Genomic DNA, 14,325 nt, shown 5'->3' on the forward strand with positions numbered 1-14,325 from the left:
ATTTATCCAAATTCGTATTCAAATTCGAGTAATCAAACGCTTTCCGTCCAATGCCTCAATGGGTATATATTGCCTGAAAGCAAAATCGACCACACGATAAACGTCTCCTGCATCGTCTTCCATCCTCTATGGTATATGTCCATATATACAATCCGCACTTTCTCCCTTTGGTAGATTAGTCAGGTAGATGGCAAGATAGGTATTGTTCGTCTGTGCCACCAGGTGCTGAGTGACATCGAGGCCTATGTCGGTGCCCTGGGAGACCTGCCTCCTGATTTCAAGCAGCTTGCGCGCCCAGATCTGCCCGTTTTACAACTTGACACTGCCTCCATTCAGCTCGTTCCACTCCTTCTCCCCGAACCGAACATAGGCCCCGTCGCGCAACCACCAGAGCTCATCGCCGCCGACTTTGCCCGGTTCGACACCCTGGACGCGCAGGCCGTGCTTCTGCTGCTTGTTGGTCCCCGTCGTCTGGGCCGTCATGTCGGTGACGACGCGCAGGAAGATGGGGACGGCGTATTTCGGCAGCGAGCCGCGCGCGTGGTCCGCGAGCCCCTTCATCAGCTGCTGCTGCTTGTCGGCCGGCGCCGCCGCGTACACCTCCGGCTGCAGGGCCAGGGCCGCGCAGCCCGCGCGCCCGTCGTGGTGCGGCAGCTGGACGCCGTAGACGTTGGCCTCGACGACGGCCGGGTGGGCGCCCATAGCCTGCGCGACCTCGGTGGTGGCCACGTTCTCGCTCTTCCAGCGGTACGTGTCGCCGATGCGGTCGTGGAAGTACATGCGGCCCTCGCCGTCCCACGAGACGAGGTCGCCCGTGCGGAACCAGCGGTCGTCCCGGCGCAGGATGCCGCGCACGATCTTGCTGTCCGTCGCCTTCTTGTTCCGGTAGTAGCCCTGGAACCGGTCGGCCGAGTCGTCGGGCATGACGAACATGAGCTCGCCCACGGCGCCGCGCCGCGCGCTGCGGCCCAGCCCCGTCTTGGCGTCCCGCACGGGGAGGTCGGTGTCGGGGTCCACGTCGATGACGGCGAGGCGCGTCTTCATGACCGCGGCGAAGATCCAGCCGTTGCGCCCGATGGCGCCGGCCGCGTAGGGGTTGCGCGTCGAGTTCCAGGTCGCGAAGAAGCCCTCGGTCGCGCCGTAGAACTCGGATATGGTGTCGATGCCGAACCGGTCCCGGAACTTCTCCCACACGTCGGGCCGCAGCCCGTTGCCGAACGCCACGCGCACCCGGTGTTTTTTGTCGAGGTTCTCGCCCGTCACGGGGTCCAGCTGCGGCGGAGCTGCCAGCAGGTAGCGGCACGTCTCGCCCACGTATTGGACTATGGTGGCGTTGTACTTTCGCGCTTCCTTCCAATACGTTTTCGTCGAGAACTTTCTTCCGATCGCAAAGGTAGCGCCGGCCTCGAGAATGGCGGAATAACCCATAATAGTCGCCGAGCTGTGATATATCGGCATGCACTATACGTAGCCGCGCGTAGGTGAGTATGCCAACTTGCAAGATGGGACGGATTCGCTGAGGTCATAGTGTGTGCTTACGGTGTAGAAGATATCACCCGGCTTCATGTTGATGAATCCCGCTGCAATGGTACCGGCCATTGTCAGCTTCCCCCAAGCCACGACGGCAGCCTTCGGCAGTCCTGTAGTGCCAGAGGTGTAGATCAGAATGGCCATGTCCCGAGAAAGCTGGCCCTCTCGCAGCGCATCCGGCGGTCGTGTGGGTTCCGTCCGTTCTATCTCGGCCATGAGCTCCGGTGTAAGCAGCTCTATTCGTAAGTCCTTGAGCTCGTTGCGTATATCGTCATCGACCTTGCTTTCCACGTCGGGTTCGACCAGCATGAGGGTTGTCCCCGCCGCCTTCACGCAATGCGTCAGCGGTTTGCCCGTCAGGTTGTAGTTGATGTAGGCCGGCTTCGCGCCAATCGACCACAGCCCAAATGTCAACAGCACAAAGTGATCCGAGTTCATCATGTCCATGGCTACAATGTCGCCCTTCTTGACCCCGTACTTAGTCTGCAGCCAGTTGCCATAGCGCAGGGCCATGTCGTACGACTGCGCATAGGTCCATGTTCGGTCTTCGTATATCAGGAATACTTGGTTGGCTGATGATTTGGTCGTGGCTCGGTCTTCGAGTTTGTAGAAGTTGTTCGCTCGGTCGTAGTGCTCGCGCCAGGTGTTCTTGATGGCCGCTGGAAGGAAGCCGCGGATGAGGCTCAAGTCGTACCAAAATGCCGTCTTCGCGTTCACGTAGGCCAAGGCGGCGGCCGCGGCGGGTACGGCAACCCCCAGAGGAACTGTTGACACGAGCAGGTCTATATTAGCAAAAGCACAGGAATCAAGCTGAAGCCGGCTTGTATCCTCGCGCCTAGATCGGCTTGGTGGCAGTCAATGACTCACTGGGCATCTTCGGATTATGTTGGAAGCGGTCTGTCTATATCGTGATCCACGCCAGGTCGCGAACTACAGATCAATTCGTAGCATGTTGGCGAGGTGAAAAATTCTGAATATTTACAGCGAAATAGAGTTCGAGGAGAAAGAGATGAGAAGCGCCCAGGTAATTGAAGTAAGATACCATCCAATTTCTGGTCTCAGACACAGTCGCCTTTCTGACTTCAACCCGCAAACGGGCGAAGCCGAGGTGTGACCTAGCCTGCCACCATAGGCTCATGGCACATGGAGACGACGTCGGGTGTGGGTATGTATGCAACAGGCAGGATGAGACCGTACTAGAAGGAGTGGGTTAGTTACCCAAAACAGCGGACGGGCCACGGGGATTGCACTCCTGGAAGGCGATCGACAAGGATCTTCCTGTCCATCCCAAGCCGAAGACGACCACCACGCAGCCAAGTGCAACTTACGGGGCGACCGGCACCCAAAATGTTTGGGACGTGTATGTGCTCTCTTCAACGGTTTGGCGGGCTAGAGTCGCAAGGAAATTAGCTGGGCGCGGCGATGCCAGACATGTCTGTGCGTGATGAAAAAGGAATCCCAAAATGGGGGCGCTATCATGGCCATCGCGGACTTGCCCCCTTGTTGCGAAGAACAATGCGAGAAGAAAACCAGCGGTTGACACCTGTCATGAGATATCAGACGATACCTAGAACTAATACATGCCGAGGGGACGGATCAGAGCCCAGCTCCGAAAGTAAACGTCCCCTTGGAAATAATGTCAACGTCAGTACAAGACCCCGGCCCACGTCCCGGGCCAGGCGGCAGACTGATTGGCGTGCGCTGCAGTGACGAAGAAAGCGAAAGCGGGGTGGCATTCGTCCATCATCAAGCCATTTGATCCAGCATACGGCACACAGAGACAGGGTGCATCTGCTGTACCATAGTTCCAATGTCCATGTTGTGGATTTTGGTGGGAGGAAAACAGCATGGGCGACCGGTGCGAATCATCGTAGATGGCGCACTGATGGGCTGATGTTTGACTTGACATGAAAATTGATTTGAAGAGAAGAGCGGCGGTGTTCAGTGTTCGTTCATGACACGGCTCGCTCGGTCCAAGCCAACCTCGGCTCACGACAGGTGATGGCGCCCACAAAATGGCTGGCGGACGTCACGACCTTTGCCCAGCTGCGTCGTACTCGTGAGCAAGCTGCAGATCCGATGACCCAATCGCCATGCTGGAGAAGATAAGTTTTGCAGACTGTTTCTTCGGGCGGTAGACCAGAAGTTCAGATAATATGACGAACCACTTGGTTGGCAATCACCTTTCTGCCATGCCCGCCAGCCTCTTCATCTCTTCAACGAGCCGGAGGATTGAGATCTCAGATCGAGTTCCACAATGTGTGTTTTAAACCGACCTTATTTCAACGTGGCCATGCTTTGGAGAAGACGACTTGAAGGTGTACAAACCCGACAATCAATGGAAGCGGTGAAGGAAGCGGCAAGACGAGCGGGCAAGGTACCAAAATGGACTTCTCTTGTGACCCGAAACGAACTTGACTCGCATCGTCGCAATCTTGAATGGCTGTGCTCTTGAGGTAACTCCATGTAACGAGTAAGTTTATGCATGCGTCATATCAAATATCGATGGTCAAAAAGTTGCGGAAGTTTATAGAGGGTGGCAGTGGAAAGTTTAGAGCACCACTGAGGTGGACGAGGTGGCTTCAGAAAGCGCTGGCGCTGCTGCAGGTACCTCTCCAAGTGCTGATTGCGGGTTCTTGCATTGGTTTTAGGCCGCTGCAGGCTTGTGGCTGGGGACTCTCCTCGCTTCAACACAGTAAAAACGATGGGGAAGGGCAAACAAATATCACATTGATAAAATATGTAGCTCGCTCTTAGGAGTCAAATGATGAAGAAAAGAAGGGAAAAACTACCTGTCATGTTTCTTGCAGCCAATGTACTTTTAGCCACTCGTTAAACATACATCTTGAGCTCATTCCTAGTTCTCTCGCCATATCTACTATGACCGGAATTCCTATCTCCTGAACTTATACCAGCCATATGTCTTTGGGGTCTCGGTATTGCACATGAAAGTAACCACCAAATAGTCTCCCAACACCAACCCGCTCAGAGCAGTTCTCGGAACCGTAGACTTTCACGGGCCTGAGATACAACACCTTGTACGCTCCTTCTTCTCGCCACACCGGTGATTATTTGGACGACGAGGGCAACAATGCCATTCCTAGCTTTGCAATCCTCGTCTGTTGTACCTGTCGCGATGAGTGTGGTGATAAGACAGCCGCGCGGCAACCAAAGCATCGCCCTTGCGCGGGAGTTTACGGCGGACGGATGCCGGCAGAGCCCTTTCGCGTAGGCTGAGGATCGCGAACCGGGTGTCGTCGCCGTATTGGTTCTCCGGCCGAAACCGAAGTTCGCGTCCAAAGTTGAGACGGGACTTATTCGTCACGGGTACGGGCAGCATGTCCTTCATCTCGCATATGCCATTGGTGACGGCGCCCGTTGAACTGTTAAAGGGCCACTGGGCAGCCATGCCCGACCACGATTCGTGGCCCCTGACGTTGACGGCCACTGTGGCCATTGACGCCCACGACCACGTCGGTATGTCCCTTTTGCGTCCCTGCTTTCCCGAAGGTGCTTGATTCCATGATAGGCTTTGGAGATTCGGAAGCGAGGTCCCCGCAAGGTAGGTCTGATGTCCTGAGTCAGGAATCAAGACATAATCCTCCGAGTTCAACAACTCATCATCCTGTCCCGAAAGCTGCGCCCAAATTCGGTTGAGATACCAGAAAGTGCGATGAAGCGGTCCTACCCTATCCGTGTAAGGTCTAGATTGATATATATTCCCACGAAAAGGTGCCATCCTATCCAATTCTTGTGATCGATACAGCCCACAGACTCCTCATCGAACCTGCTTCATTCAGATATGAGCCGTCCGGATGAGATCCACCGGGTAAGTGAATCGGCCGCATTCAGGTCATATTGAAAGCCCAATAGACTTCTCTCTCACCTGCTCGCTGCATCATCTCTTGGATTGACCCAGGGTTGTACGTCAAGGCAGTCATGGGCCCTTTTTTACATTTATCCGCAACTCGACGTTACCACTGGCGAGCTATATGCATAAAAACACTCTTACGTCTCTTAATACCCGACATTACTTTCTTGATTCTTGTTCTCGGTTCGTCAATCTATCCGTTGATGCCGGGAACAAAAGGCTACCCTTTCAGTGAAGAATGCGATGTAATCGTTCAGTCCATATATAAAACGATAATCGGCATGTCCACATCACACTTTGTGGTGTTGATAGCGTATATGGTCCACCTTCTTTGGTCCTGGTCTGAATACAGCCGGACCATTGTACGAAACTACATATTACTAGCATTTACTGCCATCAATCTACCGTTGGCTTTCTTTCGGGCCCCCTTGTTACGTGATGTCTCCAAAGCGACCAGTGGCATCAGCAAGACTGGGGACATCCCCAGCAGCATAACGGACTACCAGTTGAGGACCCAACTCAAAAGCTGGACGGCCATTATGAGACTGAGTGGAACAGCCACTGTCATTGGATCGGTCCTTCTTGCCGCCGTCCATTCAGGGGCAGCCGCTTCCGGCCTTTGGCTACTGCCGTCTCGTCATGGGTTGACAAAGCAGTGAGAGCCAGTAATCGCTAGGAGAAGATGGGCCTGGATAGTGAGGAGCATCCATGAATCGATGGAGCTCATGGTGCGTTCAGCCTCAGCCCGTAAAAGCCATCTGGAGACGATATATGAGGAGGATGAAAGCACGAGGGCTCAAATACTCCCTCCTCTTCATCACACTACATTAGCCATTTATAATACTAATCTATACATCGATAATAGGGAAGGTCAGAATCTCGGTCGCCAACAAGGCCGCGGCCTATTAACCATCCAGGTCAGGTCTTCCATCGACGCGATACTGCCCTTAGTAAATAAGCCACGTCCCAAAATTCGCCCTACAATATTGACCGAATGATGATAGGCACTGTATCGTACGACCTATACAGCCGTTTCTGTCCATCATCTGGGCCCTACCTAGCCTTGTTGGTTATTGACGTGTCTGGCAAACCCTTGACCTCCAGAGTATTAAATATGGTTCGCGTCGATGTTCTGTTCATCGCCTCCTTCTCCCAAATATGGGCTCTGTGACTTGTTGTAAACGTGGCGAATCGAGTCTTCGTTGAAGACCAGCTTACCCGCGACTATCTAACGACGCTCATGGACACTCCTGTACGGGATCACATCTATCATGTGGTGGAAATCATGCAAACCGTCGATTTTGGTTTTGGTTGCGTTGCCTTTGGGCTGCTTTGCTTGTTGGCTACTTTCGGTTCACAGATCCACAATAGATTCTTCAACGTGTACAATGCATAGCTTTATTTACCGATGAATAAAAACCTTTATGGACTGAAATACGTCAATCAATTGGATCCTTTGGGGTTGCCGACTTTCAAAGAGTAAGAGGTTCTGTTTGAATATCGATGCTTCCAAGTCGGGCACCTGCTGGATCGTACATTAATTGTGGCGGCAGCCACACCCCACATTGTAGAGCTCAGGTACCTGACGGCTGGTACCAATCCAATTGATTGCCCAACATTGCGACAACCTGGCCATAAGATTGACTTGAAGTCGAGCTCCCGGCCGCGCTCAAAACATTTCTGCTTGATAAGTTTGAGCAAGCAATGCTTCGCAGCATCCTTGCCCATCACCGTCATGTCTGCTGATATCCAAAATGACGGTGATTCCAAGCCCGCCTCCACCGAGGCCACCGTAAGCCTGCCCGCTACCGGCATCGCAGTCGTCGAGCGCAAAGAACCGCCCCCCGAGAAGGAATCCGATACGCAAAGACGGTCCTGGATCGTTCTATCCTTCTGGCTCATTGCCGTCTTCATTGGTCTGCCGATATGGTGGAATACGACCACCATCTACCGGGCCAATCTGCCCCTCACCCAGATGACCGACTGGGCTGATGGCAAGGCCTGCGAGCCCGTCTTCCCCCTCCGCATCGCGCTCGACGTCGGCTCCCTGCCCGAGCAGGAGGCCCAGAACCTGCTGCGCCTGACGCAGCACGCCCTCGATGACCTCAACGACTTCTCCGGCCACCACCTGCGACTGCAGCTGGCTCAGGCCCCGACCGAGGCCACCGTTCAGGCGCGCGACGACTCGAATGTCGCTCTGACCATCCGCCTCGCTCCTGGCGACGCCGCCCATACAGCTTCGTCGTCTCTGCACCCGCACTTGCCCATCCTCGACGTCCAGTACCCGCCCAACTCCCTCCCGACCGCCAACTCCCCCTCCTCGGGGCTCGCGACGTACATTGCGACCCAGCTGGGGGCGACCTTCGCCGAGGAGCAGAACATCATCTCGTACTTGCTCGAGACCTCTTCCATCACGCCCGAACATCGACCGAAGGGCATATCTCAGGAGGTCGTGGATACCGTGTCGAAGAGGATGACCAGGTCGTTGAAATACTCGCAGACCTACCATCTGTCGTTCTCCCTCTTCACCAACGGTCCCGTCCCAAGCAGCTGGGATATCGAGGCAGCGATCGACGAGTACATGAAGCCCGTGTTGGACATGTTGAGGCCTATTCACGATTTCACGATTGACACCCAGGTCCAGCTCTACGCTTCTCCCGGTGTCCAGTCACAGGTCCTCGGCAAGGAAGATTTGTCTTCTTTCATCAACGCTGCGGAGTGGCCTTTGTCTCCGTCCATTGGAGGGGCCCCCACGGTCAATTTCATTGTCTACATCGGGAACCAAACCATAGGTGTGCCGTCTGAGACCGACGCGGTCGAGACGTCACAGTCCTGGATGATTCCGCAGTGGGGTTCCGTATACCTGCTTGCGCCGCCGGCCGAGGCAGCCCACGTGTCGTCCGAGACGCTGAAGCAGCCCATCCTGACCTTCACGTCCCACCTGCTCACCCTCCTCGGCACCCCGCAGTCGGGCTCGCTGCCCCTGCGGCTGTCGACGCTGGCCCGCATCCGGTCCGCGGACCTGCTGCTGCGCGCCTCGTCTTCGCTGGGCTCGCTGGCCCGGCTCACGCTGGCCCTGCCCAGCATCTCGATCCCGTCCAACGTGGCGGACGGCGTGGTCAAGACGATCCAGCACCTCGAGCTCGCGTGCGCCGGCCTCGGCGGCGCCAAGAGCCTGGAGCACGCGCGCATCGCCGAGGCCGAGGCCGAGCGCGCCTTCTTCGAGAAGAGCATGGTCGGCCAGCTCTACTTCCCCGACGAGCACAAGGTCGCGGTCTACCTGCCGCTGCTGGGGCCCATTGGCGTGCCCCTGGTCATGGGGCTGCTGAACGAGATTAAGGCGTGGAAGACGCGGAGGAACCAGAAGCTCAAGGCGGCGTAGAGCAGGTTATACATAGTCGGAAGTTTCAAAAAAGGATACCCAAGAAATTAGAGCATTTTATGTTGAATTTACAGTTCCAGTACCAGTGCCATGATTATTTGTAGGCCAATACCAGCGATGCGTCTACCTGAAGCTCGCACTTGTACTACCCATGATGTACTCTGGAATTCACAGTTTAAAGTGCGATAGTCAATTTCATTCATACTACTCCGTATTCGTAGATACTATCCTTATAGAGAGAGGTATTGCAATGTAAGACTTGAAGGATGACCGAGCCCCCCAACCCGGCTCAATGGTTCCCCGCGTCGCTTGTGCCGAGGCATCCTAGGTCTTTTTGCTTACTCGACTTTCTTAATCCAATATATGCATATGCAAGGAGATAGATTGCAACCCTCCTTTACCCAAGTCCCGACCCAGCATTGGATTGAGCTCCCCCACTCGGGATGTCCCACGAATCGCCGTCTGTCTTTGGGTCGGGTCATGCATAGTTGCGTGTCAAGTCGCCTTTGCTTCTTTTTGAACCTACCAGCACCCGCGGATGGCGCAATGGATCGTAAGATGGATGGGTGCATGTCTCTCATCGTGGAGGGCGCGCGCACAACGCTGTCTCTCGATGGTGTTGATCATGCTCGCCCTTCACGGTCCTCAAGATGAACCGCCTTTTCAAAAATTCCGGAGAGAACGTATCCCCAGATCCTCCGGTTCTTCCGTCTCTCCCAGTGATGCCCATCTCTATGTAAAACGAGGGGCCCATTCCGGCAATCCTAGCGCCACGCTCTAGACCCAAAACCAAGAGTGTCGATCTTTTTCAGCTGGCACTAGGCCATCTAGGGATTCTATTCCAGGGGACGGGGATTCGTCCACTAGGCCGGGATTGTGTGTGGCTTTCTTGCATAGCGGGTTGGGTTGCCCGCCCGCAGCATACTTAAATAAGGCCCCTGGGACATTTAGTCGATTAATAACTCGATCACCAGATTCAAGAATTTCCCCTCAAAACGACTTGAGTGTTGTTTCTGTCCTGAAGCGAAAGAGAATCACTATATGTTATGCGCGAGAGGCACGGACACATCTAGACAGAGTCAATCCAGATTAGCCCCGTCACCGGCTGCTGCCGTCGTCCCAAGATGGAAACCTCGGCAAACGCCTCGTCGTCGCCGACGTCTTTCTCTTCTTCCCCTCTGGCCTCCATCGTCCCACCATCGCTAGCGCCGATCCTAGCCCACATCCTCCCGTCCTCCGTCTCGTCGCATTTCGCCGGCGGCGACGAGCCCATCTTCTCCGTGCTTTCGTCGTCGTGGAAGAGCATTGCCCTCACGTTGTTTCTGGGCTATGTCCTCCTCTGCCGGGCGCTGCGGTACCGCCGCGAGGCCAGCATGCGCCGCACGTTCGGATACCCGGACCGCGCCAGCTTGGCCAAGATGACGACGGAGGATGCGCAGCTTATTCTGCGGGATCTGTTGACGCTTGAGTTTCCGCAGTTTGCTGTTACGGCTCTGCAGTTTGGACTGTTCAAGGTACGTTTCTTGTTGTACCGATCTCAATTATGTGTGTGAACATGAGCGGATCGCATCGACACAGGTTATACGAGATGTTGAGATGAGGATCTTGGCTGACACAGCTTCTTGTGATAGACCTATGGCGTTGAGACTATCAGTCGTCTGTTATTAGCTACTAGAAACCTGACGGATCCCGTGGCTAGTCTTAAGAGGTGAGTTATATATAATAAGCGCTCATATCCAACGGGAGTCCATACTCACATGAGCGTCTCCCCAGATACGAAGACACGGCCGTCGTCATCGGCGAGTTCACGGCCAACCCGCCGGGGTCGGCGCGGTCGGTGGCCTCGATCGCGCGGATGAACTTCCTGCACAGCAAGTACGTGGCGTCGGGCCAGATCTCCAACGCGGACCTGCTGTATACGCTGAGCGTCTTCATCACGGACCCGGAGCGTTTCATGCGCCTGTACGAGTGGCGGCCCCTCAACGACATGGAGTACTGCGCCTACGCCGTCTTCTGGAAGTCCATCGGCGAGGCCATGGGCATCCAGTACGCGGGGTATTTGACTAAAACGGAGTGGAAGGACGGCGTCGAGTTCGCCCAGGACATCACGGCGTGGGCCAAATCGTACGAGGTCGTCGCGTTCGTGCCGAGTAAGGTCAGCAATAAGCCGGCGGTCGCGCTGATTCCGATGATTACGTATTGGCTGCCCGGGTTCATGAAGGACTTTGCCAGCGAGTGCGTGACCGTGCTGTTGGGCGACCGGGTCCGAGAAGCGTTCATGTGAGTTTACCCCCCTAAGAAAGACTTACCCACCCGAGACATACATATATGCCCTTGACTCATTCGCTAACATGAATCTCCCCCGCCACCAGGCTCCCCGAACCCGGCCTCACCGCCGCCGTAACCGTCTACACCACCCTCGCCCTCCGCCGCGCCTTCCTGCGCCACCTGTCCCTGCCGCGCTTCCAGCGGCTGATCCGGCACCACCCGCGGGGCTGCGAGTCGCCCGAGCAGACGGACCGGCGCCTGCACCTGACCTTCTCGTACGGCAACTACCCCTTCTACGTCAAGCCGACGTTCTGGAACCGCTGGGGCCCCGAGGCCTGGGCCATGTGGCTCGCGGGCGGAAAGCTGCCGGGCGACGATCCTAAGACGCACTTCAGCGACGGGTTCTTGTTTGAGGAGCTCGGCCCGCTGAACCGGCTGGGGCAGGGGAAGGACGAGGATGGAGGCGGATGTGCGGCGGTTGCGGGCTAAGGGGATGGGGGGTTGCCCTTTTGGTTGAGGGGGGGCTGCGATAGGGGGACGATTGGGTGGGTGAGGAGATCATATATCTAGGGTCACTGCTATCTTGAGAGTGCATATTTCCAGCTAAATATCTCCGTTGATATATATAGAAACATTTCAATATCAAGAGTATGCATGAGACTTCCTACATTTAATGTCGCAGAGAGAAAGAAACCCACTAGCTCGAATTCCCAACTTTCTTCCGACTACACCGGAAACTGTCCGCGCTCGCAACATCACCCACCCCGTCATACTTGGCCTTCCGCGGATACCGACACAGCGGCCGAGTAGCCCTGACCCCCGTCGCCGGGTCCGCCTCTTTCGAGACCGCGGGGACGGACTCGGGCACCACGCCCTCCTCAACCCAAGCGCGCAGCACGTCGAGCAGCCGGCCCCCGCCGGAGGAGGAGGAAGGGACCAGCCCCCGACCGTCCCCGCCGAGGCCGCAGTGCGTGACTCCCGGCGACTCGAAGTACCGCAGGTACCCGTCCACGCGGCCCGGGTCCCGCGCCGCCACGGCGCTGTGGTACGCCCGCGAGTTGTTGAGGGGGATCGCCTCGTCGGCCATGCCGTGCCAGAGCAGCAGCTTGCCGCCGCCGTCCCGCAGGTCGGACAGGTCCGCGTCGAAGGTGCCGAGGAGGGAGGCGTACCATTGTCTCGCTTGGTGGACGAGGCGCGCGACGTCGCGCACGCCGGAGCGGAAGAACGCGGTGGGGTCGGTGGGTTTGGCCGGGTCGCGGTGCAGGAAGTACTGCACCCATGCCATGGCTAAGGGCCAGGGTTCCGGCTTGCATTTCGGCGTCCCCACCGCGTCGCCGTCGCCGTCGAGGCCATAGTCGCACGTCGTCCCCGCCCAGGCGGAGAGCTCGGCCTGGTGACCGAGCCCGCCCCAAACCACGCCGCCAGCATCGTCGGGCAACCCTTCCCAGGCCAGCCTCGCGACCTCGACCCCCGCCTCGGTGATCTGGAGAGTCTTGCCCCCAGCCTCTTCGCAGACGAACTCGTCCCCGACGTGCGACCGCGGCTCGAAAGCCGCGAAGCACCGCTCCGGCTCCGACACCAGCCCGTCCACCACGCCGTCAAGCCCGTCGCACCTCTCAACCGCCAGCCGCCGCAGCTCCCTAAGCTCGCACGCCGGCGGCGCATACCCCAGCTCCAGCATGCGCGCCTGCGGCGCCAGCGCGACGGCGATCTCGTGGCCCCGGACCGCGGGCGCCCCGCCCAGGAACCCGTCGTAGTCGTCGGGCCAGCGCTGGGCGAGCAGGGCGGCCTGGCGGCCGCCCGTGGAGCAGCCGGTGAAGTAGGCGTACTCTAGTTTGCGGCCGTAGAAGGCCTCGGTCACGGCCCGCCCGATGACGGCCGCGTCGTGCAGCGCGACGGCGGCGTAGTTCTGCACGGCGTTCCAGTCCACGTTGCCCGGGCTCGCGAGGGCCCAGGCGCCGCTGGCCCAGTCCGTGGAGCGGTGGCCGCCGTCGGTGGTGACGACGGCGTAGCCCTCGGCGACGGCGCTGTACTGGGTTAGGGGCATGAAGCCGGTGCTGGTGCCGGCGCCGCCGACGCCCTGGAGTCGGCCGTTCCAGGGGGGCGAGGTACGACCGTCAGTGGCTTTCATTGGCTGCTGCTGCTGCTGCTGCTGTTTGCCGCTGTCATAGACGCTGTCACCGTCGCCCAGCGGAAGCCAGACCTGGGTGAGGATCCTGTCTCCCAGGCCCGGGTGTGTATGGACCAGGGTCACGTTGCAGAAATTCAGGGCGGGCAAGGGAGAGCTGGGCGCAAAGAAACTGTTCTCGAACCCCGGCGGGATTGCCTCCGTGTAATTGGTCACCAGATGGGCCTCGACGGACAAAAACTCGGCATTGGGTAGAGTTGTAGGGTAGGGGATCGACGACGGGGAGCAGGAGGAGAACCCGGTCCCCGTTGCGGAGCCGAAGCCCAGGAAGCTTGCTAATTGTTCCATGGTCCTTCAGCCACTCACGCTTACTAGTAATTACGAAGCGAGAAGTCAAGTGCTAAAGCGATTTTGGCTGGTCAGGTTATTTGATATATGTGCACGACTCATGACTTTTTATAAGTTCGAAGTTGGAGTCAGCAACATGTCAACATGCAACAATAACCATATGCGAGGGACTGTGTTCGCTTTTCGCAGCTGATATCAAGCTTCGACGTCTAGATGCGTCCATCCATCGGATAGAGTGCATAAGTTTACGAATCCCGTACTGACAGCCAATCGACAGCGGCAGTAGATGGAAACCCTGTCACAGACAGTCTCACATAATCACATCACCCGCTTCGTCGGACGGAAAGCCCCTCGAGTTTGTCCGATCTTACACGACAAATTTGTGCGCGGGCTCTTCGGGCTGCAGACTCTACTAATAACATGTCGCTCGTGCCGCTGCATCGGGCCACAAACATCAGCGCGCAACGTACGATGTCAGTACCATCTCTCATTGTCTTGTGATCTTTTTCAGACGTAATAACGTCTTCCTGATTACAGGTTTCCATATGCACGCGTCGTATAAGAAGAAACGCCACTTGGATCCGGAGATGGCAGTATATTGCGACCACCAAAGAGCAGGAGGATGGAGATATGGGTAGCTCAGCAGTATGACAGTCCAATATATGAAGAAATGCAGTCAGATGCTCTAAACTGTGCCCATTGAAAGGGCTACATGAATGGGCAAGCGAGGCTCGGGTATGTTCGTATATTTATTGTGAACTTGCCGCGTTTTCTGGTTGAGAGGTAGAATAGTTTCAT

The 14,325-nt window shown here is 56.8% G+C and overlaps 5 protein-coding genes across 5 annotated transcripts; 2 read left to right on the forward strand and 3 right to left on the reverse strand.

The window, feature by feature from the left end:
• Nucleotides 1–309: 309 nt before the first annotated feature.
• Nucleotides 310–2,404, reverse strand: PG985_011772 (very-long-chain 3-oxoacyl-CoA reductase; the record flags this gene model as incomplete). The annotated part of the gene is made up of 3 exons (XM_066831539.1): nt 310–1,461; nt 1,540–2,312; nt 2,398–2,404. 3 exons carry the CDS (start codon nt 2,402–2,404, stop codon nt 310–312), a joined length of 1,932 nt encoding a protein of 643 aa, XP_066679589.1.
• Nucleotides 2,405–4,630: 2,226 nt separating this feature from the next.
• Nucleotides 4,631–5,269, reverse strand: PG985_011773 (heterokaryon incompatibility protein-domain-containing protein; the record flags this gene model as incomplete). Its single annotated transcript, XM_066831540.1, has 1 exon — nt 4,631–5,269. The coding sequence occupies one exon, from the start codon at nt 5,267–5,269 to the stop codon at nt 4,631–4,633; it is 639 nt and encodes a 212-aa protein (XP_066679590.1).
• A 1,867-nt stretch (nt 5,270–7,136) lies between these two features.
• On the forward strand, nt 7,137–8,783 carry PG985_011774 (phosphatidylinositol-glycan biosynthesis class S protein; the record flags this gene model as incomplete). Its single annotated transcript, XM_066831541.1, has 1 exon — nt 7,137–8,783. One exon carries the CDS (start codon nt 7,137–7,139, stop codon nt 8,781–8,783), a length of 1,647 nt encoding a protein of 548 aa, XP_066679591.1.
• A 1,124-nt stretch (nt 8,784–9,907) lies between these two features.
• PG985_011775 (uncharacterized protein) lies at nt 9,908–11,540 on the forward strand (the record flags this gene model as incomplete). The annotated part of the gene is made up of 4 exons (XM_066831542.1): nt 9,908–10,297; nt 10,415–10,491; nt 10,557–11,063; nt 11,156–11,540. 4 exons carry the CDS (start codon nt 9,908–9,910, stop codon nt 11,538–11,540), a joined length of 1,359 nt encoding a protein of 452 aa, XP_066679592.1.
• A 208-nt stretch (nt 11,541–11,748) lies between these two features.
• On the reverse strand, nt 11,749–13,527 carry PG985_011776 (uncharacterized protein; the record flags this gene model as incomplete). The annotated part of the gene is made up of 1 exon (XM_066831543.1): nt 11,749–13,527. One exon carries the CDS (start codon nt 13,525–13,527, stop codon nt 11,749–11,751), a length of 1,779 nt encoding a protein of 592 aa, XP_066679593.1.
• Nucleotides 13,528–14,325: the final 798 nt, after the last annotated feature.

Source organism: Apiospora marii (assembly GCF_038362585.1).
Source record: "Apiospora marii strain CBS 49790 chromosome Unknown utg000009l_segment0_segment0, whole genome shotgun sequence".
NCBI lineage: Eukaryota > Fungi > Ascomycota > Sordariomycetes > Amphisphaeriales > Apiosporaceae > Apiospora > Apiospora marii.